Here is a 25,812-nt window from a genome sequence, read left to right as displayed (position 1 = left end):
GGAACAAAGCTTTTGCTAACCTAAGTTACAGTTTAAGGGAAAAGCAAAGAAAGGCAAGGAAATGCAAAACTCACTCATCCATACAGTGAAGAGATAATATCAGGTAGAACACTGCATTTACCTAATCAGATGAGCATTAATAGCACTTGTATGACTAACTTGGAATGACAGTTGCTTCCAAGCAGCATTACGGAACACGCTTTGTCATATGGCAAATTTACTCTTCTGCAGATGTTAAAATGGAAACCTCTTTACAGTATCTTTGACATCTATAACTTTTACTTTGCACGTTAAAGGCAGTTTTAATGCAGCATTCCACCTGGTGTATTAATAGTAAAATCGTACTTGTCTAAACACAACAGTTTTGGCTGATGCCTCAGTAACATTTTGTCCTCTTAAGAAGCTGATTCAAAATACCCACCAGACACTATCCTACTTCTCTTGGCCATAGTTCTTCATGAATGAACTTGACAGTACATTTCAAGGTGATTTTTTTTTTTTTTTTTTTTTTAAATCACAAGCATAAAGTTGTTTTAGATTTCCCACATCTCCCTTTACATACACAGAGGTTCTCTTGACTCCCTCTTCCCATATATATAATTTGGCAGGAGAGGGAGGGGAGTGTTTGTTTGGGGTTTTTTTGGTTGGCTGGTTGGTTTTTACTTTTCCCATGCATCTGTTGTGGTTTTACTCAAAGTGCCAAACATTTAAGTAAATTGTGGAGCAGATCATTAGTAGTATTACAAGTTTACTGCTTACTTGTAGAGAAAAAAAAAGATACGTAACCTGACATAAACTGAGAAATATCAGAAGACCTAAAAAAAGCACTGTTCTAATGAGAGGAAGGCGTATGTGCTCATCTACTCCCAGAGAAGTACTTTCTTCATACCAGCTTGCTCCTTGAACAGTAAGCAGTGTTTAGTTTTGATTTTTGCAGCTGTGTGAACTGTACTGATGGCTTCTGCCAATATAGAAAGCTCAGGGGAGGAACTGCAGTCTTAATTAATATCATCATAATTAATCGGTACTCTAATTTACATTTTAAGGGATTATAACAGGTCATTACATTTGATTAAAGACAAGGGAAAATATTAATGAAATTTTTAATGAAGCTTTCACATTTGCTGGTGAAAAATATAAGTTTTAACACTTCACAGTTTAGGATAACCGTATAACATCTGTGTGTTACAGTTAAAAGAGGGATCAACAGTGGGGTGGAAAAAGCTCTTAATTACATCTTCAAGAAATGAAGCCGAGACACAAAGCAGTTGCTGCTCCTTATTAAATATAGCTGCTCAGCTATATGAAATTAATTCCTTAGCAAACTGCTTTCCACACCCTGGTTTATAGGTCTCTGATGATCCACAAGCTCAAAGCTAATGGTCTGCAGGACCAGATCTTGTTTAAGTGTTTTTAATTAAAAACTCAGCAGAAATACATACAGTCCTCCGTGAAAAAGGCAAAGGGTAAACAGTGGCCTGTCAGTACTGAAACCATGGGAACCACTGTCCCAGCAGAATGTCAAAGGGTACCATGAAAACATAAATAACAGTACAAATTTCACCTGGTAGACTGACATCAGGATCTTAGTCACTTCAGTCTTAAGAAACGATTGGGCTTTATATCAGATATCCAGGTCTAGCTTTTCAAATCACCTTAGTAACAGTAATACACAATTGTTTCTTGTACACCAGACTAACAGTTAGATCCTGTCAAAGTCTCTTCAGGTCCAGTGGAACATGTGATCAGTAACAAGCCAGGTATGCATGAAAAGTTGTGCTGCTCGTTATTGGCCACCACAAAATACCGCATGAGACTAACGATGCCCAGTCATAACAAGCCCCCTCTCCTTCAGGTAGCTTTGCAGCAATCGAACCAAGCATGCTAGCTTTCAGTCAGAGAACCACGAGTCAACACCCAGCAAGCCACTGCTGTCAGTTCATCACAAAATTTCAAAAGTAATCAGATTATGCCCAAGAGATTTAGGGCACTACTTTTAAAACAGCCTCTAGTTTGCTTACACAGGTATAAACCAGAAAAAATGCTTGCTCAACCATTTATTAAATCCAGTTCAGCTGACTTACTAAAAGAACATTTCGCTTGCTATGTTCATAGACCTTTACCTTGGTGTGACAGCCAGCTAAAATCCATAACAAACTCCTTACTCATGGAGATACACAAGTCGTTTCTCTAGAAGTCCACAAAAGGACAGAATTGTCACCAGAACAGGCAGTGAAGAGGCAGTCCACTTTCCTAAGAATAGCTACAACAAGGGTAAATTGAGTAAATCAGGACCTGTAACTTTTTGCAGCAGTCTTTTAAGCTTTGTTTTGGCACTTGAAAAGAAACCACCACCAACCCACTTCCCCCTACCCCCAAAACGCACAAAACCAAAAGTACCCTCCAAACAGTACTGTAACTCTGGAGTCCTGCAATTCAGCTCCCCATTGCTCAATTAAAATCTGTCTTTAGATTTAAAAACAGTTTGAGTTTTCTTCCTTAAAGCTCCAGGCAATAAGCTACCAAGTGCCAAACTCTTCTACTGATCCTTCGAGCAATAAGAGTCTTATTAGTAGCCAAAACAAGGATACAAATCCTACCACCAGAAGTGTATTCAAGGGTATTTCTAGCCCCAGATTTTCCAATTAGCAACTACTGCTCTTCCCAAAGAATTAATAAAAATGCGTGAATTAATCTGGGGAAGCTCAATGTTGCACTAGCTCTTCTGCAGGTTAGGAGAATGGAAACTGGAGTCCCTTACCCTGCTCGGTCGGTCCTCTTGCAGGATTTAGGCATCTATTCTTGTGTCAATTTGTTGAATCCAATCATGGCATTAGGCACCTACCTAGTCCAATCCTCAGGCCGCAGTCACACCATTCTCTGCATTCTCATCCCTAAACAATAACATTAGCAGCAACAGCAGGCAGCACCTTCTCAGGCAAATACTAGGGCCAAGTCCCAGATGGGCTGAGAGACGGCTCCTAACACATTTTTGCTCTAGTGGCTTTAGAGATTCCAACAAGAGGACAAAGGGAGTTTTGGTGGCAGTGGCACACCAGGAAACCAAGTGGGGTCTTGTTGAAGATAATTTTGCTCTTTGCCAGATTGGCAGTGAATGCAGAAGTGGGGAAGTGCTGGCACAGCTTCTGCCTTGGCTATGTCTTCCCACACCCAACTGGAACGAGATAATGAAAATTTCCAGGAACTTCAGAATCACTCCTTGCACCTCAATATGGCACAGACTGGACTTGTGAGATTAGAAAAAATGGCTTTTTTTAAACTTGAATTTTGGAACATGAAGTAGCTGCTTGTAGATGTGTGCACACAATGCATCCAAAATATTTACCTGCAAGTCCATATCTTTAGTAAATATCAGTTTTTCCAACTCTAGGAACAATTGTCAGGGTTTGTTTTTCCTCTCTTAGTTATTGAGGATACCAAGACCCCCATTATTAATGAAAAAGTTTTGGGGTTTTTTTTTCCTTTCTTTGCTGATGATCCAACCATCTCCAATACATTTTAAGGTTTAAGTAAACATCTTAACATTTAGGTAAGACCAGCATAACATATCAGGTTCTCATAATCCAAGAACTGCCTACACATTGTTCCAGTGAGCACTTTATTTAGAATTTTGTTAACAGCTTGACATCTGTACTTTACCGTGCCATTGTTACTGACGAATAACAAGAGAAGGAACACTCAAAGATTCTCCAAGACAATTTAAGAGAAACAAAAGTAAAAGAACAGAGGCTTTGTTCTTCACATCTGAATAAGTTTTTGTAGATGAATAGCAATTATTTGCATATTGCAAACACAAGAACCAATGAAAATAATTTTCAGTCTATTTGTATACACCATAAATCATCTAAATAGATAATAACAGAAAGACAGGACTTTATATCATGAATTGCAAAGATTTTCACAAGTGAGCATTGCATCCCCCTGAGTATCAGAACCTTAGCTTGCTCTTGCTTCACAACAGTCAATGGCAAGGAAGAGTTAAAACCCAGGACTGCTACTTTTAGCCTAGTATTTTAGCCATTAGAATATGTTTCCTACTAATCTCCTTTTTTGCTCCTAAATATATTTTCAATAGTGTTGATTGCTCCAAGGCTCCTATCTGCAGGACTCTAATGAAACTACAAGAAGTATTTAAGCTTAAGGTTGAATTATCAAGTATTTTCAGGATATAGAAAGCAGGAAACAGCAACACATTATGTAATTCAGCCATTATATACTGCCATAATAAATATTTAGAAATTCCAAGACTCTCTAAAGAAGCCTTTCGTGCACAGTATCAGCATTCATCCCTTCAGGGTGTAACATGCAGACTGCTTCTCCACAGGGAGTTTTATCTTATTTAATTTTCGTACTGCATTCCACCTCTATGTCGCCAACCAAATTGTTTCCTGTTTTATTGTACAGAAGAACAAGAAAATGTTTAGTAGTTACTATCTACTTTTAATGCATACTGATGAAATTACTTAGGGCATCTAATATATCTATTGTTATTTAACTGTAGGAAGTCAACAGGGTCACAGAAGGTCCAAAATAGTGTATTTTTACACCTAACTTCTACACCTAATATTTAAAAATACTTTAACATGTATTAGAATTGCTTCATTTCCATGGTAAAAACTTTGCATTTATGTTTTTATGGGTATCAAATGCTTTGCTCACTTAAGAAGGGGGAGCGTCACATAATTCAGAACTTTTTAATTTCATCTTTCAAGAACAACATTGCAGCCTTGGCTATATCGCAGCAATGTTTAATTATTATGAACATTGGCACAATCTTCCCCTTCTGAAAAGCGGGAATTTTTCTAGCTGGATATCATGAAGCGCAAGTTAGGAAAACATTTTCTTCAGTTTTTTGAATAAAGTTATATCAAAATAATAATTTTTGTTTTAAAATTTCCCTATTCTCACTTACAAGACATCAAATCTGAAATAAAAATGTATTAAAACATCCTTGAGTTCAATTGTCATAAACTGGGTTACAGAGGCTTCCCACTTCTTAACACAGTTCACCAGACGAACTAGAGTGCAACATATTAGCTCCTGAAATCTGCAACACCAATGTTACACAAAAGCAATGACCAGCAAAGCTTTAACGGCAGTAACTTGTGGTTTTGATATGTATGCTTCAAAATAGCCAATAATTAAAACATGAACCAGTAACTCTTTCTAAACAGTGCAGGAGCACATTAGTCAACGGTGCAATGGAAATAACAGCCCTCGGTGCAAAGATGCCTGAAACAAGCTCATGCCTACTCTGCATTAGAGATGTTTACAGCTGAAAGGGTTATTTTTATGTCTGTGCTTCAGAGAAGAGTCACTATCATCTTGACTGCTTGAATTAGCAATTACTATTGGTACACTAAACAAAACAGTGTCACCACCTAATAAAACTAGTGTTTTGTTTCCTATTCAAGAGACATATACTACTTCTCCTACTGACACCGCAGCAAGACGAAGAGGGAGAAACCATCCTTCCCTCCTCCTGTCAAAGGATCAGGCTCTGGCTATGATCAGAAACACACCAAGTGGAGCACTGATCTAACCAGATACATCAAGAGCTATATGCACCTGTAACAAATGGAGATGTACACTATTGTCCTGGGGGGGGGGGGGTGGGGGGGGGGTGGAATCAACACAGAACTTGGAGCAATAAAACCCCCCAATGATTTTTTTGAAAACAAACCCAAAAAACCAGCAATCCCCATGAGCTTGGGGTACAGCCACGTCATGACTGGAGCGTGCTAATAATAGTGCCTGACACAGTAAAAACAGTTATCACATTGCAAAGTCTGAATTATTCCCACAGAACACAACACTTGAAAAATCCTACAGCATTTATTTTTCCAGAGCAGTTTTATAAACATAACCTAGTCATTAGAATATGCAAGTGTACTTTATAAAGTGACCCATGCAATACTTATTACGACTAAATGGCTGTAACACATACATTCTGGCGGGGAAGCATATGCACTTCTGAGACCAGCCCATCTTTGAACCTCTACACTGCAGCTAGTGCTTTGAAGTAAGAAACCATAAATGGAAGTTGTTGCTTTCTTCACTTCACATACAAGATGAAAGGTCCTTACAAAACGCACATAGGATGCCACAACAACAGATCTTACAAGAAAGGCAGTAACAGAGGAGCTATGGTCCTTGCTACACAGAACTTCATATCTATATTAGCAGCACAGTCCAAAGGGACAACCAACACACCATCCTACCTTGTCGATGCAGCTAAACTTGCTGCTTTCCACTATGAAATAAAGCCATTTCTTAAGAGGCAGACGGATACTCTCCTCTGCGCAAGTTTGTTTTAAATAAGCTAGCTCAGGGAACAGCAGCATCTTAGCTACAGACGTGCTGGAACATGCCTCAAAAGTGGGGGTCTCTAGAGGAAGGACTTGAAAAAAAAAGACACATACATTAGAAGAGAGGACATTCTGGTTATAAAGATTATTATGCATGAAGACACTCCTGGTTTGGGGGTAAAATGGTAGAAAGAGTTTGTATCCACTGTCAGCTGCTCAATAAAGATCTTAAGTCATCACAGGTGAAGCAGGATGGTGTTTTGTAGGTGGTGAAATAGCTGGAGGGCAAGTAAACAATTTACACTCAACTTTGTTTTCAGCTTTCTGAGAGACATAATATAACTTTTTTTTTTTTTTAAATTAAATATTTCACAATTCTTTTCACAGGTAGAGAATTAAGAACTCTGGGCTATGGTACAAAGCTACTCTAAATCCAGTGGTATTTAACCAGGAATTATGCAGTAAAGCTTTCCACTTACAAACATTAAAATCAAGTTATTTAAAGACAAAAAAACCCAAAATTAAGAATATATAAACTTACATGTAGCTTCTTATTAAAAAGAACCCAACAAACTCCACCAAAAAACCCAAGAGAAAAATACTAATACTATTCCTGTACCACCGCACAGGAGGTGGTTGTTTCTGTTTTGGTTTGTTTTAAACAAAGCCAAAATCAGAGTAGCATTATTACAGCAAACAGGCTGTGTTACAACGTGTAGAAGGAACCGAAACAACAGTTTACTCAGGTACCAACACCAGTTGCGCAGTACACAAGTTTCTGCATGCTTGGGATCTTCCTCTTCTGAGCAACACCTGAGAAACATACAGAAAAATAATTCCATAACCTTCTGTAATGCTAACAATGCATGCTAAAAGAAGATTCCTCTGTGGCACCTATAGTATTCAAACAAATCTGGAGTATTTGAAGATGTCCCTGCTCATTTCAGGGTGGTTGTAGATAACCTTTAAAGGTCCCTCCCAACCCAAACCACTCTACGAATCTATGATTTTGTTTAATACACAACCAACAGCCTCTTCCTGGCTTTTGTTCCAGGCATACACCTACATACAATTGGACTTTCCTGACCAGGGGACTACAGTAGCCTACAGCTAACTTTTTATTGAGGTTTGACAGAGATGTACAAATTTATTCATTTAAAAACTTGAATTTAATTCAAAAATTTGGTTCTTGAAGTTGCCTGGCGAATATTTCTCTTCCAGGAACAAATACCATAGCCTGGGATCTGACTCTTGCTAATCACTGTACCTCTGCACTGAGGGTCTACAGGCATACAGCTGTCATGGAGTTCATCATGTGAAAGCTGACGTTCATGTCTCCAGCACCGGGGATGAAGCCTAGATATGCCGTTAGTAAACAAGACAAATATTCTCAGAGTTGACTTGGTAGAAAAAGGAAGATCTAGCTCAGGGTGAAGACACTCTTAGCTTAACTGTCTGTACTGGTGAAAATTACACCAGCTTCAGCTTTTGTATACTATGTGGTTGTGTAGTTATAATGAGCTGTGGTCACAAATCACTGTAACAGAGTATGTGCCTGTAAAATGCTGCACAATTTTCTGATGCAACAGACACTTTTTTTTTTTTTTTTAAAGCAGTCTGACAGAGGACAAATACCCTGAAAAAGTATTTTCCATCCTTTATCAGCTTTTAACTATACTACTTCCACCAACAGTCCATTTGGAAGCTGATTTTGGCTAGACAGATAAAGCTGCAGGATGGTGCTGTTTACATTTGCATGTTTTGTTTGGTAGGTTTTGGGGTTATTTTGGTTTTGAGGGGTTTTTTTTGTTGGGTTTTGGGGTTTTTTTGCACATGGACCTGTATTATCTCACTGGCCCCTACAACTAATTCAGAGGGATGCCAAATCACAAAGACAGAAATCTAAGCTGTGGAGGACCCTACATATATATAGCAGTTAAAATAGTGCTTTGGGTTCAAGAAGACTGACACAAGGCCATTAGCCCTGAAGAGTCTCCATTTACCTTTAAAATCACCTTGTTGGCAACAGAATTATTTCGTGATTAGCCATATCAAGGAAAAGGTATAGCAGGATGTTGACGGGGGTTTTGTGCAAGAAACCACCATGCAGAAAGCATCATCCCTACACTGAGCCTTGTTTTGATGCTTGCAGGGCATTTATTTATTTATTTTTTAAAAGGTGATGTGCAGGCACGCACTTTTAGTCGTAAATGTGACATAATGGAACATTTTCCTAACTTGGTCTGAGAGCAGGGAGTGTGTGGAATATCAGTTTCTCTGTTAAAGTGGAAACACGTGCATGTGGCAGATGATGATGATCTTTTCCAAATGTCATCGTACTAGTGTCATACTGTTTAACAGGCAAATAGGTGGCTTCTTCCCTATGTATATCCTATATTCCCCTTCCCACTAAGGAAGTCAGATGTGCAAAACTATCCGGAAGCAAGAGTAGGCTGCTACAGATCACCAAGCTTCCAGCATCTGTATATTTTGTATTTTTATGTCTTATTATTGTTGTAGATAGTTGTATCCACTAGCCCCCCTGGGATAAGGTTTGGCCTATTTTTCAAGAGCAACTTGAAGATTAGGAGGTGGGAACAGATGGTTCTAGTCAAAGCCTTTTAAATCAGTTCCAAAGTGTAAGATTTTCACATACTCCCCATGCTTACCACCCATCAAAAAAAAAAAAAAAAAAAAAAACAACAACAAAAACTTAAAACAAAAAGTGACAGAAAAGGAGAAAAAAAGATGAGGCAGACTGATTTATTCAGTCTGGCTTTTGTACTTAAACTTGATAAGTTTTAATAAGTCATGAAACACCCAATCTACTACACTTGTGCTATTATCATATATTTAGCAGATGACGTGACAAATAGTTGAAATCTTTAGCATTATTAACGTAAGGAAAATAGTTCTGATGGCATTCCAAGTAATTCATCTGTGCCACACAATGCAACTAAGTGTTATAACAATGCAGTTCAACATGCATAAAATGTGGCATCTAATAAAAACAATTTAATAAGCAGTTAACAGAGCACTCTCTTCTGCCATCCTATCTCTTAATAATTTCACCATCTTTTGTATAACAGTTTCCCACACAGTGCTATAAAGAAACAAATGAGGGAAAAGAAAGAACATAAAGGTTAGGAGACAAAATAAACCTGATTAATAGTCAGAAACAACAGCGCAGGTAATATAGCCTCCAGATTTCATTGCCTGTCAAGCAAACAATTTCTCACTTTAAATACAGCATTTGAGAAATAATTACAATATGTTTCTATGTTAAGAGAAACACAATAATTAGAACCCTGCGGCAGAACTACCATTTTACGAAGATCCTTTAAATCACAGTCATTGACAAAAATAACTATTTCCCTATTGCCCACTCATTTTCAATCACAATTTCTAAAGCAAAAGTTTTTAAAACTAGTTCTAAATGTTATGTTACAGAATGGGCAAATACACCACTACATGTACTAATAGCAAGTTCAGTAAAGGAAACAAAGTGTGGACGGGCCACGATAGACTGTCAGGAAAAAAAACCACCTAGATACTTGTTTCCCCCTATTTATAGGTTATGTTTACAAATAATCACATCTGTGCTTAAGTCTTTAAAGTGCATCCACCTGCATTTCTAGCAAACATTTTTAACTATAATTTTATAACATACTGACAAAAATAATACCTTAAATGAGCAGATTTAATTTAGCAAGTATATAGCTTCAGATTTTATGGAAATCCAATTAGGTTGTACAGATTGCTTTATGTAGGCTGAAAGTTAAAGAAAGCAAAAAAATAGCACTAATCCATGAATATCAAGAATCTACAAAACCCACCACCAATGCTGTGCAAACACCACTCCAATTAAAGCCAAGAAAAAACACATTAGAAAGCCTAGTCGAAAGTAAGGTGTCTAACAGTGTATTAGTGGAAGTGAATCAAAGTTATATTTCCAGTCAACTGCTTCATTTCAATTATGTTCCAACATTACAGCACGATACTGCTCTCCAGAAGAGATGTTATAACCACAGCAGAGCCCACTTTGGGTTTAGAAGATGCATGAAGAAGTAGCCTCTGTGCTGGAGGTCTTGCACCATACTCGATACAGCACGTAGAGATTACCACACAAATGAACCGAATGGCGCCTAAGCAAAGGTCTAGTGACAGCCAGGTTTCCACACACCCGCGTGCACTTTGGGATGTTCTTTTCAAACTCATAGGCATAGCGAATGAAAGCCACTTCAAAAAGTTTGAAAATTATTTGTGAAGTTTTTATTCATAACAACATTTAATTACACTATGGAAAAAGTTCCTCTTCAAATATTAAAGACAAAATGTTCATCCTTCCACACCCCACATAAAACCAAAAGTGCCTGCCTACTTAAAAAAAAGTCCAACCATAAATTAAAATTTAAGCTTCATTTAATTAAGGTTCAATTGCTTCCTTGCCGTGAAACGTAATTATGTTTTCAATATATTGTTCTTGTGACCTTTAAATCTTCAAATTATTTACACTCCATGGCATTAGAAAGCCACATGTTTCGCTTTGTTAACAGTGCAGTTTGTGAACATGTTAACATCTGACAGTAAATATGCATATGTAACATGTCATTAAGAAGGATACCCCTCCTATAAAAATGTTAACATTTGCTTACAGAAGCAAAGCCAATTTTAATCTATACTTGCTGACAGAGAGGATAATATATTGCAGACAATTCTGTTTTATCCATGGGTCTCACTATATTAAAATTCCTTTCGCTTCCTCCTCCCCCCTACTCTTTTGTTTCGTTTTAAAGCAAAATATTCTTGGATTAAAAATATTTCAGCTTTATTAAGGAAACCACAGAATCAATGGAAAAATTGCCCTGTGAATGAGGACAGGTTTTCATGCTAGATAGTGTTACATGTATTTTTCAACCATTAAATTGCAACAATATTACTGTTCTTAGATTACTAAATCTACACTGACACTATCATAAATTAGTTCTATTGATCAGTTGCATGTCATTATTGTGAAATTTTGATTTCAACATGACTTGATGCTAATCAGATTTTGAATTATTTAAGTTGAAGCATTGGAGAGAAAGTTCAAGTCATTTGCTTTGATTTATTTAGTATAAATAAAGAATACCCTACACTAATATTTATAAAGGAATTCTAGTTCAGTACCTTAACCACAAATGTAAGGCAATGAATTACAAGTAATAAACTACTTACACAATTTAAACAAGGTTAACAGTACGTGAGTCTCAAAAAACTACACAAAGTTTTGGTCTTCAACCAACTTGTATGGCATTCTTTTAAATCTTAACTAGCATCCAGCTTTTGCAGTCCAACTTTCTAACACTTATTTGTCATCTCTGTACGCTACTTAATAAAAACAACACAGCAACAAATATAGTAACACTATAAAATTCAATTACACACTGGAATTTGCAACATTCAGCAGTGATGCTGCTACATCTAAATGTGACAAGACAAAAAATGCACACCACCTAGAAATACTGAGACCTGAACAAAGTCGAAGTACTAGACACAGAACAGTAACAAAACCCTGCAAGCATGAAATACTCCCAAGCACTCTGGAGAATCCCTTCCAGTGACTTGAGTGGCCTTCAGATCAGACCTCACGACAAGTCAATCAGTCCCATTTTCTTTCATTAAAATTATTGCAACCAGCTTCAGGAAAATCTAGTACGTGAAGAAAATCTGAAAGGTTTTACAGAACTTCTTGTGTAGTAGGTTTGAAAAGAATTCTCATTTATCAGCTATTTACATACCATATTGTTTCAATTAAGATGTACCTTTCAAAATCTGAAGAATTATAGAATATTATACAATTATATACTATTTCAGAAAAAAACTTGCAAGGATTGCTACTATAATGAAAGTTTATACATGGAAGAGATTACAGTATAGAATAGATCAGTATCATAAATAATTAGCATCTCACATTATCCTCTACTCAGTGCAATTTTTTGTCTTTTTTTTTTTAGTGTAATTGGCATTATAGATAATGTGGCTTTAGTAAACTAACTGAATCTTTTACTAGCTCCATAGACTCAGGTGTGCTGAATGTATGCAATGTTTTTAGAAGCATTTTTTTTAGAGCTTTGCAATTAAATTTTACTGCCCAGCTAAATACATAGGTTGCATATGCCTTGTAATTCAAATACATCATTTCTGGAGGATGTTCTTTGCCACAGTGGAGTTTTAGAGACGAATCAAAGGAAAAATATTACACCAACATAAAATTAGAAAAGCTCTACAGAACTCACAGCTTGTTACACAAACACACACAAAGCTTTAAAAAAATTTCAAGTATATTAAGCATATTAAAATCTTTAAAGCAATGCTTCAAACTTCTAGCATCCTTTAATTTGTTTTTACATCCTTGTTTGATGCTGTATTCTTTGTTCTGATGCTATGCCAGTGAAATTGCATCACCATGAAGCAACATTATGCAAGAATGTCTGGCTAAAATTAAAATGCTATTTCTCAGCATCACATAGTTACAGGAAAAATGCATTTCAGGCATTCACAATGCAATTATGCAGGCCAATATATTCAGTAAATACTTAATGAAAAAATAAGGTAAAGGAAAGCTAGTACGGATAGCTGTATAGGAAGATAAACCACCAGACTGCTCCTCTTGTTACTCTAACAATACTTTTGGAGTCCGAATCTATTTGCAAAGATGCTTAATACAGCTCCATTTCAAAAAAAGTCAGAGCGATAAAAACTAATAGAAGTTGAGGAGTTCTTCACGCAATGGCAGACAGCACTGAATTTTTTTTAAAAAGCTTTTACAATCAATTTACTGTTATGTAAAACATACCTAACTTCTCTGCAAAAGAAGTTGCATATTAGGGCACAAACACTGATAAAGATGTTCTCTCTCTCCAGACCCAAGAGTTTCATACAAGCAGGGAATGCTCAGTTGTTCCTAAGTTACAGCTCTTCATTATCTCTGAAGAGAACAGAGAAATTTCCTGACCAACTGTTTTCTGCCTGCTAAAATATAATACAGGAGCATCACAATAAGATTAAACTGCAGCAACACTATTTAAACCAATCTGATTCTTAATTCAGATGGATTATCAATAAATACCAGATGTACACTGTTTACAAAGTAAACAGTCATCTCATTCACAGGAGACACTCAAGTTAAGACGCAATATTCTATACAGATTCCCTCAAGATCATTGCTATAAACAGAAAAATGAACACAACATCAAGTGATCCTAAACATCCCAAAATGACAAATTATATTTTTTCCTAATTGATATATTTTTCAACACGGCTAAATTGAACAACTACGTCTATTCCCAACATCCACAAAATTTATTGACGCTTATGAAGTAGCAAAAAAAATAATCTCATTGCAGTTCTGGAACTCAAAAAATTATGTTTCATCTTTGATTTCTAAAACGTTCAAGGCAAAATAGAAACTTGTGTCCATGGACTACTGTAACAGTGGAATTAATCCCTGCTGATATAAACGTGCTCTGTCACTCCTGATCACACAGCCGTTCTAAATCGTGGGTTCTGTGCGCTTAAATGTGCACGTCTCACTGCAACAGTTCTTTGACAGAAATGTTTTGTGTGCTTTAAGTTATCTCTATGCTGGTTTACGCTCTAAGAAAATAAGCAAACCCATTTTTACCACAGAAAATATTTTATTTCTCTTGTTTTGCAATGCCTGTAAAACATACCAAGTGGCTTTAAAACGCACAGAGCATTTCTTCCACAGCTGAAGGAAGTCGAGAGGATACACATACATTTTTAAAGCTGCATAAACCACAAAGCCAAACTTACACAGAACAAAGAACAAATCTAGCGTTACTCAGCAAGACGACTAGAAACATGCACACACACATACACCCCAGCAGTCCTAATAATCCTAGAGGAAAAAAGAAATACTGCTTTGTTATGCAAATATACCATTTCAAAATTGAGAAAATTAAATGATGTCATTCAAGCTAATATCCTTACCTCAATGGAAAAGAGGCAAGAAACAACAACAACCCTCCCTCCCCACCAACCCCCTCGCAAACATTTATTTCAGTGAGGTTTGGCTTAAATAGGAGTCTGTAGTAGCTAGCCCCAAGAAGAATTACAGAGAGAGTTTTGGAACTGCTTATTTTAAAGAGTTAGCATTTGTTCTGCCAACTTTATTTATCTGAACAATCAATGCAATGCATGTATTATTGCGCATTCATAGATTTTTCATAGATTCCATTTCTAGTGTTTAGAACAGCAACTTAGTAAATGGTTTCTAAAAATATAAAAACCCACCATATTTCTTTCAAGAATTTAATACGTCTCCATGGAAGCATGTTCTGAGGCACAATTAAAATTTTAAAACATGATATAACAAATTAATTTCAGGCTTAGCAAGAGAAAAAATGGATTAAGATAGCTTCATATTATTACTCATCCAACAAATCACATGCATTTCCTTCATTCAATAGCAGTGCTTTACCAGCATTCAAATAGCAGATATTGCATATAATTGTTATATCAACATTTTTCTTAAAATTTTCACTTTCATTTTAAGACATTAAATAAAATGAAAAAACCAAAACACATGCAGACCCACTCATCCAGCTGCATGAACAGTAATTTAACTGTAATGAGAAGCTCCAGAAGTCAGATCTATAATATTAGCACTTTCTATAGCGTATGATGATCAATACTGAAAATCACCTACATTCCCGTAGACCTGCGTTACTCTCTGATCTCAGTAAACTGTAGCAGCTAGCATGAGTTACAATACTTCAAAGTGAATCAGATATGTTTTTCTTTAGATCTGTAAGAAATAAATTATACGGTGGTTTGGTTTTATTACTAGCCTGCTGAAGGGGGTGGATGGATGGCTAAAATATCAAATTTGAGAAAAAAGAATCATCATATGTGAAACAAGTTGTTATCAAAATAGAAACCTGCCAGGTATCACCAAGTTGTTATAACAATTTTTCAGCAAACTGAGTTAAAAGCATTTGTTTACAGAAAGTAAAACCATAATGAGGTCCATCAGAAATGTAAACGGTAAAGCTAATGCTCAGACAGGATGGTTGCACTCAGAGCTGTAACAGAAATAAAATGTTTTGTAACTTTAAGATAACACCCCATATTGACTTTTCCAGCCTTGACACAATTTCTAGACTACTCTAGTCACATTATAATAATAATTTCTCAAATTCTTTTCTAACCTACTATGGTATCTTAAAATCTGAGGGCTTGAGCAATCATTGACATCAAAGCCTTCAATTCCACCTTTTATTTTGGGATTGTCCTATTACAAAATTTTAGATGCAGATGAGCATACAACAAAATATGTTAATGCCTAGGTGACTGCAGCTATTTTGCAGCCATTAATTTTATACTTAATAAATACTAAGTCAAACACTGTACTACTTTTATTAATCAAATACTTCTAGAGACAGATCTGCAGCTTGACTCATTTTAATAGCAAATCTAATTTTGGGGATCAGAGCAGAACAGACTGCAGCTCTTTTTCTAAAAATGCTGACATTTGAGCAAATCTTACCAAAGAATGCTTGCCTGACTGAGGACTGACATTTCCTTTCTCTAACTCGCTTAACTAAAAAATAGGCATTCTGGCCAACTCCTACAGTACCCCAAGGCAGCTGTATATCACTTTCAGTTGCAACTTGTGAATACTTTCTTTTTCTTTCTGCCTCTTTATTTTGACATGCATATTATGTTAGCTGATTTCAATCATGTTGCATGAGTGGATGACATACCTTAAAAGATTAAGTTTTGCCACCTGGGACTATTCCAGAAATTCAGTACTTTATAGCATCTCATACCCTTCTTCATCCTCTACGCGCCCGCATTATCAATAGTAGCTTTCTTTCCTATTTAATGCCTAACGACAAGTTGTTCAAGGCTGCAGCTGATACAAGTCAGCTTGAAGTGTCATTCCCTTCTCATTCCCATTACAGGATGGAGCTGCTCCATTGTGTACAACGCTCTGCTGCCATCTATTTGACACAAGAAATACAACGCTGCAAATGCCGCAACTGGTTTTGCCTTCCCTTTCCCCCAGCTTTCTTTTCCCCTGCAGCAGCTGTTAGAAGAAAACTATCAGGGAAGTTTTTGATCACTCCTCCCCACTCACGCCCAGATGCAGAAATCACTTCAGCAATTACTTTTGCACTTAAAAATAGCTATAATTACAGCAGAGATTGGGTTATTGAAAATAAAAATAGAATTATATAATAAATGACTCTTCTGTAAAAAGGGAATCCAATTTAACAGCCTTCTTCCATTTATAACTTCAAACAAGAGGCCAGATCTAAAGTTTGCTTTAAAGCAATTTTTCTAAAATTTGTATTTAATTACGTAGCAACAGAGCTAACTGAGGGCTGGGTTTCAACAGCTATCCACACCTAACTGGGGCCATGGCGCTGAATGAGCAGGGATTCGGCAGCCATCCCCCTTCACTACACCAGATCTAAAATTCAGAAGTCAGTTAGGAAGTCATATTACGGACCCTCAAAGCAGAAACCACACACAAAGCATGAGACGAAGGAGGTGGTACTTTATCCGTCATCAGGGTCACAAAGATAAACACCACTTCATTCATCACAGTGTTCAGCGTGCTTTGTATGCAACTGCACAACACAGGAACAGCGGCTAAAAAAAAGTCCCTAACTTGCATTTGTAAAACATCATGCAAGAGACACGCACTGAAGCTGCAAAAAAACTCCAAAGAAACCTATAATCTTCAGCTACAGATCCATGACAGCGTACATTCTGTTCTTTAATTACCAAGCCATATGGAAAAGTCCTGTTTCAGGGCTCAGTCTGGTCCTTTTCACATCCCTGATTAAGTACTCAAATACTTTTTTTTTTTTTTTTACATGCTTGCTTTCCCAATACACTTAAGTAACATATTGGTAGTAATGTGCTTCAGCATCTACCCTGGAAACGATCCATAAGAAAAAACAACAAAATGAAAGATAAAAAAAAGCAAAAACGCAGCAAGTTATTCACACAAACTATAAATAAGGTCACTGTGATCCAAAAAGCATATGAACTCTTGTATATTTTTCTATAGAGGGGGATAAAATACCCTACCTCAGAGCAAGGATAGGAAGAGAAGCAGGGGATTTGTTTAGGGAGGGAGGGGACAGGTAAGGAGAATGAGAGAGATGGAATAGGAAGGGCACAGAGGCAATACCAGCCTGCAGCAGAAGTCACAAGAGGTCTTCTGTGGTATTAAAACATACCCATAAACATAATACCTTCATTTTCTCATTGGCATTGACATAAATAGTGCTTGGTTTGTTAATGCTTGTATTTGCTAATACATACTAGTACCACTGAGTGCGTTATTCCATTGTTCTTTTCATGTATTCATAACATTTGCAGCCATAGTACACACATTTAACCATTAATCTGTTTAATAAAATTAATAGTTGCACTAAGTACCTTAGTAACACTTGGTTTTAAATCTATTTCGTCTGACAAGACAAGCTGCAATTACAAAGATTGTGAAAAGTTGCCATATATATTTAGTAGACCAAGTGAAGAGACATACAAAATTCCAGTTGCTAGTTATTACTAGAATTACCTTTCTTTCTAGGCCACACACAAAATCTGTTTGAACAGATACTACAAGTATTATATTAAAAAAGTTGCCCAGAAGAATTCAAGTATAAAACTACTGAAAACCTGATTGCTTGAAAGGAATTTGATTACTTAAAGAGTTTAAGCTACACACAGCAGAACACCACATATAAGCATTTCAAAGAAACACTTGAGAGGCTTATTCTGCCCTCTGGTGCGCTCCATCCCACAAGGACACACAGCATCCCGCAAAAAACCCAGGAAAGCATTTGAGCAACTCCTACAGCTAAAGGGTGTGCTCGGCTACATTAAGACTGTTCAGCACCTTACAGGATTATACCCTGGATGATACCAGCACGAGCAAAAGCAGTAAAGCATTCTGCAGGACAGAAGGTAGCCCAGCTAATTTTTATTCCATTGTATTTATGGCAGAGACCCTAATTGCCCTGCCTAAGGACCAAGACCCCACCATGTAAAGCACTGGGCAAATACCGAACTGGCTGGTTTACAGAGCAATTTTCTAGCGAGGTTGTGTTCGTGAGGCTGGTGTAACGAGCTGCCACCACCAGTAAACAGATGACAGGAGATGGATATGTACCCAAGCACACCACAGAACATGGTACCACAGGCCTGTGCAGGGATCCTACGCTAATCAGAGGTACCCCAGGGCAGTAGGTTCTATACTTATAGTCCTATCATAGCACAAATCAGGTTTGGAAACTCACTTTTTGGCTAATAAAATGAACGGCCATACGTGCTAAATTAGAAGTAATTTGATATCATCTTGAGACAATAAAATATTCTATAAAGCATAACTATAAAATTCTCTAACTCCATAAAATTAAGGTCTGTTAGGCTTATTTTTGCATATGAAAGAGTCTTACCACATGTCTACAACAGTGCTGCTAACATTCTTTACGATTAACTAGACTAGATATTGTTACACTGAACAGCCAAACTGCTTGTTTTATGCAACACATAAAAAAATCCATTCATTTTCTCAGAAGCTGTGAGCTTCTGCAACATTCATAAGTTTAAAACCTATGCAATAATATAACAGCACAACAACATATACTGAATGATAAGAACCACGAGGTACAGTACATAAAAAATTTATTATGCAAGCTGTAACACACAATTCTAAGCCTTGTTACTAATGCAACAGCAGAAAAGCTTTACAATTAATTCCTTGAATTATTTACCCTGCAGTTTCATATAGGCAAGATTGTATCAAATTAAAAAAAAACAGCTTCCGCCATGAGGAAGCATTGCAGGATTGGAACCAAACTGGGTAAGTACACGGTTTGCAAATAAGCACTTAAGTAGCATTGTTAAGATTACTGATTGGTATTTATGTGTGATTAAAAAGATCCACCCTACAAACTAGAGGGGAACACTCCTGTTTAACACATGGACTACAATACCAAAACACATCTCCAGCACAGAAGAACTATTTTCATAACTAATCTACCAGACAGGCAATGGCAGCAATCACTATAAGCTACTTTACTTCAGTGTTGCTGAGATGGTTAAAGCTAAGCCAAACCAAATCAAAGGGTTTTCAGATAAGGAACCTAATAGAGACCTCTTCTGTAAGGAAGGCACGTTCCCCAACCTGGCTATTGAATCACACAGGGACAGGCCCTGGAAGGGTCCCAGAATTCAACAATCAGGAGACTTCAGTTCTCAGTCCTGACTTAGTTCTGGGCTAAGTTATCTAAGCTTGTGCCTTGACTTTCCTCACAGCTAAGTACTTACTGGATACATGCAGTGGAAGTACCTTCTTCATATGAGACCGCCTCAGAGTAACACCATCCTATGCTACACAGACCTTCTCATAGATGATTTAACAGCTCATAACGGGGAAAATGTTATGAACATCCAGTTCTTACAGTCAAGGAAGAACTGGTCAGGGCAGCCATAGCAACAGCGATCATGAGATGGTAGAGTTCAGGATCCTGAGAGAAGTGAGCAAGACAAAAAAGCAGAATCACAACCCTGGACTTCAAGAGAGCAGACTTTGCCTGTTCAGGGTCCTGTTTGGTAGAGTGCCATGGGATACAGCCCTGGAGAAAAGACATGTCTACAAGAGCTGGCTGATATTCAGAGTTCTCCTCCTGCAAGCTTAAGAATGGCCCATCCTGACAAGTATGAAATGAAGCAAAGGTGGCGGGAGGCCTGCATGATGAATAAGCTGCTCCTGACCCAAGCATAAAAAGGAAATGGTAAGAGTTGGAAGTATGGACAGGCAACCCAGGAGGAATACAAAGAAACCATTCAAGTAGGCAGGTATAGAGGTAGGAAACCCAAATCCATCCGGATTTGAATGTGGTGAGGGACATGAAGGGCAGCAAGAAGAGCTTCTACAGGTCTATCAGCAGCAAAAAGACAATGAGTGAAAATGTGGGCCTGCTGCTGAACAGGGCAGGCAACCTGGTGACAAAGGACACCGAGAAGGCTGAGGTATCCCACACCCTCTTCACTAGTAAGGCTGACGTTAAGAAATCATAGGTCCCTGAGACCCATGAGAAAGTTTGGAGCAGTGAAAACTTACCCATGGTAAGATGCTACCCGTGGTAGCAGATGATCAGGGGAACATTTGTACAAACTGGACACACACCATGAGACCTGGTGGGATGCATCCACAAGTGCTGAAGGAATTGGCTGATGCCATTGCAAAGCCACTCTGGAAAGGTCATGGCAACTAGGGAAGATTCCTGACATCTAGGAGAAAGGAGATGTTACTGCTATCTTCAAGCAGGAGAATGCAGAGAACTACAGGGTGATCAGCTACACCTTGATCCCTGGGAATGTGATGGGACAACTAATCTGGGAAATCATTTCCAAATGTACGAAGGACAAAAAGGTGATTGGGAGAAGTCAGACATAGATTTACGAAGGTGAAAACATGCGTGACCAACCTGATAGACTTCTACGATGAGATGACTGGGTTGGTGAGTGAAGGAAGAGTAGGCTAGATAAGTGGACGGTGAGGTGGATTGAAAACTGGCTGAACTGCTGGGTTTAGCGTTGTGATCAGTGACACAAAGTCCAGCTGGGGTCCAGTCACTAATTGTGCCCCCTAAGGGAACGCAATGACCTTGACAATGGGACAGAGCGCATTCTCAGCAAGTCTGCAGGTGACAGCAAATTGGGAGGAGTGGTTGATAATGCCAGATGGGTATACTGTCCTTCAGAGGGACCTCGACAGGCTGGAGAAATGGGCAGAAGGGATTTTCACAAAGTTCAACAAATGGAAGTGCAAAGTCCTGCAACTCCAAAGGAGTGACCCCGTGTACCAGTACATACTGGGAGTGACCAGCTGAGAAGAAGCTTGGCAGAAAAGGGCCTGGGGGTCCTGCTGGACACCAAGTTGACCATAAGCCAGCAAAGAAGGCCAACAGCATCTTCAGCTGCATTAGGATAAGTGTCACCAGAAGGTCAAGGGAAGTGATCTTTTGTCTCTACAGTACTAAGTGGTAAGACCACTGTGACTTCTGGGCTCCCAGTACAGATATAATGGACCTGCAAAGGGCCACAAAGGGCTGAAGGATTGGAACATCTGTCATAGGAGGAGAGGCTGACAGCTGGATTTGTTTAGCCTGAAGAAGGCTCAGAGGTGGATCTGACTGATGTGTATAAAAATCCCTGATGGGTGGTGGTAAAGATGACCGAGACAGACTCGTCTCAGCGGTCGGTATCCAGTGACGGGAGGTAAGGCAATGGGCACCAACTGGAATACAAGAAATGCCACCCAATAATACAAAAAGGGTTGCGGTGGTGAGTGTTGGTTTTTTACTGTGAGGGTGATGGAACTATACAGGTGAGGGAACAGGTTGCTCAAGGAGTTTTTGGAGTCTCCATCCTACTTAAAACTTGACTGGACAAGGTCCTTTGCAGCCTGCTCTTGCTGACTCTGCTTTGAGTAAGGGGGTTGGACTAGACAGTCTCCAGAGGTCCCTTCCAACCTTCAACCATTCTGTGATTCTGTAAAATTGTACAATGTAAACTTTTGCTTGTATACTTCAAGTTTCCTCTCCCAGCAGCAATCCCATTTTCCCACCACCCAGCATGCAAGCTATAACTTCAGGATGCAGACACACAGGTGGGCACAGGTTTTTACATAAGTTAGAATTTTCCTCCCTGGGCTCTGAAGACCTTGTGGCTATTTTTTTTTTTTTTTTTTTTCATCTTCTCACCCTCCATGCAGCATGAAAACAGACATAGTCACATTGACAGACATGGGATTGAAATTGGTTAGTAGTTCATAACATGTTTGGTTCACAGCAATTAGGGATCAGTGTTTGATGTAGATAAAAACACCCCCAAATTATCAGAAATTAAATTCTTTAATTCTGCCAGCACGGGGAAAGAGGAAACTAAAGGCCTCCCAAGACTGAGTGCCTTCTCTTTGGACAGCACAAAAACATAGAAGGAAAAATGGAGGAGCTAGAGATAAAGCTGCATTCAATATACAAGTTGAAAGAGAACCTTATTCAAGTGAGGGGTTATATGCCAAAAAGCCCCTTGATTTTTACATTTCACCTTTCAGCTAACAGTGGTAGGGTTTGCTTCTTAAAATTAATTCCTGTGTGACTCCAAGTTTCCATATATCTGCAAGGACTTAAAACTAAATAGAACCTTAATATCCCCTAAACTAAAGAACAAAAAAACCCATAAGCATCTTGCAAGGTAAAAAACCACCTGAGCATTTACTGGCTTTTTTAAACGTAGTTACACACAAGTAAGTTTTTACTCTTCAATAATATGCCCATGTTGCATATGTAAGGAACAGCTGTCACTGAAAAGTCAACCCATTACTTTCGTATCTCATACAACACATTTGCTATAAAATTTCTGGCAACAAATGCCTACAGCAGGTAGGCAAAATAACCTTCTACTACCCAAGACAATTTAAAGAAGTAAACTGAACAATTGGGGCTATCTGCACTACAGCTAAATTGGACTACGCTGTTTAATATGTGACTACAAGGATAGCAACAGCCATAAAACCAGAGCCATTTCTTCAGTCCTATGTTTAACTGCTCAGTGCAACAAGTTTCAAGTGCTGAAAGCAAAGTTCTCTTGCTTTTTTGCCTTTTTGCTTCAGAAATTTGTAGAAAAATATTTGCCAGCTTCATCAGTTTAATACAATTCAAAACAAAAAAAATCTTACAGCACAGTCAAATACTGATGAGGTCACTTGTCCTTCAGAAAAAAAGTTGCATACACATAGATATGAATTTGCATCAACTTAAACACTGTGCAAGAAGAGATACTTATCTCATTTTAGCCAGCCTAGCATTTGGAGAATTGATTTTCAAGACATTCAACAGAGGGATATGAGTACAGAATTATGGATATAACAGAATTTAGATTAAGCCATCTGCATCTTACCTATACACAATAATAGATTATTAGTTAGAATCAACATACTGTGAACGATCACTCCCATGAAACCTAATTAAATGAAAACAAATCACAGTCAGCACACCGGCTTCCCAAAGCACCGACGGCCAAAGCAGCAGGACATATAAAGACTGGATAGAGAAAACGAAGCTAAACTGTTTACTTAGTAACTATGAAGTGAATGTGCTACTGTTTTCTGAACATCCAAAGGAGAAGCTACAGTGCTGAGAGCTAATCCCCATTTCTCACCAAAACAGACAGGAATGCACACTGGTTAATTTGTTCCTACTGATGATATCATTCTGTTAAGTTTACTGTTTTTAATAAGGAGCAAGTTTCAGTCTTCTCTCACTTTCTCCCATGTACAAGATCAGATCAGCCTCTCAGTGACCTACTTTATGAGTCATAGTCCTCACTATTTATGATTCAGAAAAACGTCTTCTCTGACAGTATTTCCCAGACTACTGTGGGTTCATTCCAAGAACCAATTTCATCTTCATTGGTTTCCTACAGGAAACCAGACCAACTTCCTATTATTTTATTTTCCTTCATTTCAGCATGGCTCGCATAGACTAACTGGAAGTGAGAGTGATAGAAAACTTCATTCTGCATAAACACAAGCCAACACAAACACCACCAAAAAATACTGAAGACGTCACTGGTTCAAAGTCACCAGAACGTGAAGCAAGCTAAGATTAGAAGTTCTCTTCCCTCCTTCCCCAAACATGATGTACACAGGCAAAACCAGTAAGATTACATAGCCAAAGTTTAATGGTAAGAGCTGTTCAGGTCTCTGGTGAAGACATTCACCCCTTTCCTTGCGACGCAGCACTACTTGCCAGGGTCAAGTTACTCATCTTCAACAAGTCCTTTTTGTTTCAGTTTCTGTAATTTGATTTTTCCAACCAAAAACCCCAGAAATGTTATAATAGTGCAAGTAGTAGCAAAGCTGTTTTCTCTATTTGTAGGTCAATCTTTCAAAGAATACCACCTGCATGAAAACTGGTATAGGCGAAGCCTTTCTAGAAGTGACGCACTCAGATACACATATTGATTTTAATGCAAACAGAATAATGTGGTTCTAAGCGCCGTTTGGCCTAACAGTGCTGCATCACTTCGCTAGGACTGATCAGCAGCAAACTCTACAGCAGAAGTTGTTTCTTGTGGTAGAAAAATCAGATTTTTAAACCTGTGGATTTTGTTGATAATGACAACTTAACCTCACTTAATCTGACATCTTCATACATATTCAGTAGCAAGACTCATGCAGTAATTCAGCACCACGGCACAACTATCTTGACTGAAGGCAGCGTTTACCTGTCAAAGTCAGCAGTTGTTAGAACAGCTAGAAATGCTGCAGCCTAAATGAATCAAAGCAGTATACCACCACCAACGCACAGTCACAATTCTCAGTGCTAGAAGCTACTCACCTTGACATGGCTCTGAGCTCCCAGGTTGTATATCTCAGTGGGTTTGACTTCATTAATGATCTTCACCAGGCAGGTGCTGTCCGTGAGATCACCATAGTGCAGCTTCATGTCTTCAGAGTTTAAGAACACAGAGTTAATACACTTTAGCCCCAGAACAATATGGCATTCTTGGTCCAAATCCTATTCCAGGTTTAAAATCCAAGTAAACATTTATTGGAAAAAGTTAAGAGATCACCGACTGAACAAGGGTTTGCTTCAGTTTTTTCCCTGCTTTAAGCACAAAATATAATTCCCTGCAGGAGTAATGAACACCGTTTCAGATTCTCTTTTCAATAATCTGATTTACCTAGCAACATTTATAGCATTTGTTTAATAGTTTACACTTCATTAACCCAGGTTGTATAAACTAGATCAATGTCATACACAGAATTTCAGCCACAAAAAAAGCACATTATTTTAGTTTAGGCTTCCAGTCTTTCACTCACAAATGTTTTTAATAACTTAAGCATACATAAATAGCATTCTCCTCCTTCCCAAAACGTTGCACATGTTTAAGTTCCTCATTGCAAATATAATTTCACAACACAACAAAAATGTCTAAGGTACCTGTACAAGATGAACATTTAGGTAACATTACAGTACAACCCACTGCATTTATTACTATTATTTTTCCATTTAAAAAAATATAGATACACTCTGGAATTTCAGAGAACATTGTAACTATCAATAAAACATGCGTCATGATATTACACGCCAAAGTCTCAAATGTGGTTAGATATGTCAGTCACACAGCTGTTGTTACCCTTTCCTGACTGAGTTACTTTCTAATTTGTGTGTGAAAAAGTGGGTAAGAGCATGAGACCAACTCCTGTCAAAATTAAAAGTGCAGGCTGCAATGTCTTATCAACCTGTCCTTGGTTTCAGACCCTGACCTGTCAAGAAATTATTCCAAAGGTGAACTTCATTCTGATGAAACAGGTCTCATTTTTCTCTTACTTTAAAAAGATAAAACCACCACACTGCTATTCACGTATCTATTCAAC

At 38.0% G+C, this 25,812-nt stretch overlaps 1 protein-coding gene across 1 annotated transcript in view; it reads right to left on the bottom strand.

Annotated features, from left to right (window-relative positions):
* The window catches only part of GMDS (GDP-mannose 4,6-dehydratase), a 428,755-nt gene that overhangs the window by 325,806 nt on the left and 77,137 nt on the right, over positions 1-25,812 (bottom strand). Inside the window, exon 4 of the mRNA XM_049823990.1 lies at positions 24,770-24,879. Coding sequence (XP_049679947.1) covers positions 24,770-24,879 — 110 coding nt within the window. The remainder of the gene's footprint in view (positions 1-24,769; positions 24,880-25,812) is intronic.

This window comes from Accipiter gentilis, chromosome 20, assembly GCF_929443795.1.
Source record: "Accipiter gentilis chromosome 20, bAccGen1.1, whole genome shotgun sequence".
Classification (NCBI taxonomy): Eukaryota; Metazoa; Chordata; class Aves; order Accipitriformes; family Accipitridae; genus Astur; species Astur gentilis.
Note: the sequence above shows the minus strand (reverse complement) of the source record. Positions and strands in the feature narration are given on the sequence as shown.